Source organism: Bubalus bubalis, chromosome 4 (assembly GCF_019923935.1).
Source record: "Bubalus bubalis isolate 160015118507 breed Murrah chromosome 4, NDDB_SH_1, whole genome shotgun sequence".
Lineage (NCBI taxonomy): Eukaryota > Metazoa > Chordata > Mammalia > Artiodactyla > Bovidae > Bubalus > Bubalus bubalis.
This window is the reverse complement of record NC_059160.1, coordinates 62,336,510-62,340,439: the sequence shown is the minus strand read 5'-3', so window position 1 is coordinate 62,340,439 and position 3,930 is coordinate 62,336,510. Positions and strand designations below refer to the sequence as shown.

At 40.6% G+C, this 3,930-nt stretch overlaps 1 protein-coding gene across 1 annotated transcript; it reads right to left on the bottom strand.

The window, feature by feature from the left end:
* Positions 1-534: 534 nt before the first annotated feature.
* Positions 535-1,489, bottom strand: LOC102400887 (olfactory receptor 6C2). Its single transcript, XM_025282446.2, has one exon. It carries the CDS (start codon positions 1,468-1,470, stop codon positions 535-537), a length of 936 nt encoding a protein of 311 aa, XP_025138231.1. The 5' UTR covers positions 1,471-1,489.
* Between the last annotated feature and the right edge of the window lie 2,441 nt (positions 1,490-3,930).

Below are 3,930 nucleotides of genomic sequence, written 5' to 3'. Positions count from 1 at the left end.
CCAATTATACAGAGTGAAGTAAGCCAGAAAGAAAAACACCAATACAGTATATTAACACATATATATGGAATTTAGAAAGATTGTAATGATAACCTTGTATGTGAGACAGTAAAAGAGACACAGATGTATAGAACAGTCTTTTGGACTCTGTTGGAGAGGGGGGCGGGGAATGATTTGGGAGAATGGCACTGAAACATGTATAATATCATATAAGAAACAAATTGCCAGTCCAGGTTTGATGCAGGATACAGGAAGCTTGGGGCTAGTGCACTGGGATGACCCAGAGGGATGGTATGGGGAGGGAGGTGGAAGGGGGGTTCAGGATTGGGAACACGTGTACACCTGTGGTAGATTCATGTTGATGAATGGTAAAACCAATACAATATTGTAAAGTAATTAGACTCTAATTAAAATAAATAAATTTAATTAAAAAAAAGAAAAAAAATCTGTTTATTTGGCAAATTCACAATTGTTATTTCTGAATTATTAAGATTTAAATTTAATTTACCTTGGTCTCAAAACACTAATAGTCTCTTACTTCTTTGTGAGAAATACAACTTGTTTTATTGTGTCTTTAAAGGCCTCTTTCACTTGTTTGTTTCGAAGTGTGTAGATGAATGGATTAAGCAAAGGGGCAACTGAAGTTGTGAGCACAGACACCACTTTGTTGAAGGCCACTCCTTCCTTTGCTGAAGGCTTGATGTAGATGAAGATGCAGCTGCCATAGGTGATGGAAACCACAATAATGTGGGAAGAACAGGTGGAAAAAGCCTTTTGCCTTTGTTGGGCAGAAGGGAGTCTTAGAATGGTCTTGACGATGTATGTATAGGAGAGGACCACACACAGTAAGGTTAAAATGAGTGTCAGCACAGCAAAACTCAAAGCAATTCTCTCTATTAAGACTGTGTCTGAGCAAGTTATCTGTAAAATAGGAGATGTATCACAGACAAAATGATCAATCACATTCGAGTCACAGAATTCCAGCTGGAGGCCCATGCCAAGAGGTGGGAGGATGTTCAACAGGCCAGCCAACCAACAGCAGAGAACGAGGGCAGTGCAGACTCTGTTGTTCATGATAGTGGTGTAGTGCAGGGGTTTACAAATGGCCATGTAGCGGTCATAAGACATGGCTGCAAGGAGAAAAAATTCAGTTGCTGCAAAGAGGACAACAAAAAATAATTGGGTGGCACAAGCATTGTAGGTAACAGTATTATCTCCAGTTGCCATAGAATACAGGAATCTGGGAATACAGACCGTGGTGAATGAGACTTCCAAGACAGAGAAATTTCGGAGGAAATAATACATGGGCGTTTTGAGATGGGAATCCAAAAGTGTGAGGCTGATAATGATGAGGTTCCCAGCTACACTCAACATGTAGGTGAGAAACAAAAATACAAAAAGCAGAACTTGTAGTTTTGGGTCATCTGTCAGTCCCAGGAGGATGAATGTTGTTATTGTATGATTTCTCATCACTGCCTCCTGTCAAGTCAAGAGTGAATCCACCTGAAGAAACAAATGTCATAAGAACCTAGTATTAGAAAATGAATGAAATATCCCAGCAAGCCAGTTCACATGCACTTTTTTCTTTTACTTAATAATCAGTTTGTTAACAGTGACTTTGACATCCTACTGAGACATTTATAAGAAATACCTATTGTGAATCTTACACCTCTGATTCTCCAAATAGGAAGTATATTTAGGATGTAGCTCTGATGGTTATGTGTCTGCCTACAATTTGGGAGACCCGGGTTTGATCCCTGGGTCAGGAAGATCCCCTGGAGAAGGAAATGGCAACCCACTCCAGTATATGCATGCCTGGAAAATGCCACGGACCGAGGAGCCTAGTGGGCTACAGTCCATGGGGTGGCAAAGAGTTGGACACAACTGAGCAACTTCACTTTTTCTTTCTTTCTGGTGGTCCAGTGGTTAAGACTGAGCATGCAGGGGTCCTGGGTTTTATCCCTGGTTAGTACTTTGGCCACCTCATGTGAAGAGTTGACTCATTGGAAAAGACTCTGATGCTGGGAGGGTTTGGGGGCAGGAGGAGAAGGGGACGACAGAGGATGAGACGGCTGGATGGCATCACTAACTCGATGGACGTGAGTCTGAGTGAACTCCAGGAGTTGGTGATGGACAGGGAGGCCTGGCGTGCAGCGATTCATGGGGTTGCAAAGAGTTGGACATGACTGAGTGACTGAACTGAACTGAACTAGGGATGCCAGCATCCCACATGCCACAATGAAGAGCCCACATGCTGCAACTAAGACCAGGGCAGCCAGATAAATTAATAAACAAACAAATAAACATTAGAAAAAGAAAGTATACTTAAAAAGAGACGGAGAAGGCAATGGCACCCCACTCCAGTACTCTTGCCTAGAAAATCCCATGGATGAAGGAGCCTGGTAGGCTGCAGTCCATGAGGCCGCTAAGAGTTGGACATGACTTAGCGACTTCACTTTCCCTTTTCACTTTCATGCATTGGAGAAGGAAATGGCAACCCACTCCAGAGTTCTTGCCTGGAGAATCCCAGGGACGGGGGAGCCTGGTAGGAGGCCGTCTATGGGGTCGGACATGACTGAAGTGACTTAGCAGCAGCAGCAGCAGCAAGTTAAAAAGCCATAAATCTGACATTCAACTTCTTAACAATATTGCCTTGTGGCCTAGATTTTATTTGCCCTCATCCCGGAGGACCAGGATGTCATTTTTGAAGTTTTTCTGCCCAACACCTTCTTTCTTTGCTTCTCCACCCTACACCAAAATGGTCCATTTTCAAAACCAAGAAAAATCTATTAGTACTTTTTTGGTGTGTGTTTTATTTATTTATTTTTCTGCCTTTAGATTTTTTAAAATTTATGTATGGTGTGTGTTTTAAATCAAAACATGTCTTTAGGGCAATTTTGTGTTCACACCAAAATTGAGGGAAAGGTACAGAGATGTCCCATATACCTCTTGCCTCCACATATGCACAGATTCCCCTGCTCCATTATCAACAACCCCCACCGGAGCTGTACATTTGTTATAACTGATGAACTTGACATGTCACAATTACTGAGTCTGTTAGTTTACTTTACGGTTCATTCTTGGTGTTCAGTGTCCATGGGCTTGGACCAATATTTAATTGGTATTTTATGTTGATCATGTTATTTCTTATGCCAAATTTTAATAGCAGCACATTCAGTTAAAAGTGCTAGTTCTTATTGCATCATTCTTTTGAAAGAACAACTCAAAGAACATACATCTGAGTTGGTGGGTAAGTAGTGTTAACTATATGAGAAATGCTGCATAAGATTTGCTGGTATTTAGGATTTGGGATTGTTAATTCAATTTTTTTTTTCATTTTTATTAAGGTCTGCTTGGAGAAGGAAATGACAACCCACTGCAGTATTCTTGCTTGGAAAATCCCAAGGACAGAGGAGCCTGGCAGGCTACAGCCCATAGTGTCACAAGAGATGGACATGAGTTAGTGCTATCTTTCTTTCTTTCTTTTATGTATAATAATCTGCAATCATTAAAAGATTTGCAGTTCAGTGAGTTTGGAAAAAATGTATATATCTGTGAAACCACCACCACAACCAAGATATCTCAAGATGCAATGCAAGATACATTGCATTTCCATCATAAAAAATCTCCTTCATTTCCCTTTGCAATTCAATCCATTCCTTTACTCTCGGCCCCCCAAATAATCATTAATTTGCTTTTTGTCAGTATAAATTAGTTTTCAAGAATTTTGTATGACTGGAACCAGCTTTTAAATCTGATTTTCACTCAGGATGTTGTTGAGAATCATCTATATGTTTGGCATATATATTCCCTTTCAATCCACTCAGTCATGGTGGACTTCTGGGTTGTTTTCCATTTGGAACTATAATGAATAAAGTTACTATAATAAAAGTGATAGCCACTCAGTCGTGTCCAGCTCTTTATGACCCC

Coding starts and splice junctions, on each gene's coding strand:
- LOC102400887 (XM_025282446.2), bottom strand. CDS start 1,470: ATGAGAAATCATACAATAACAACATTCATCCTCCTGGGACTGACAGAT.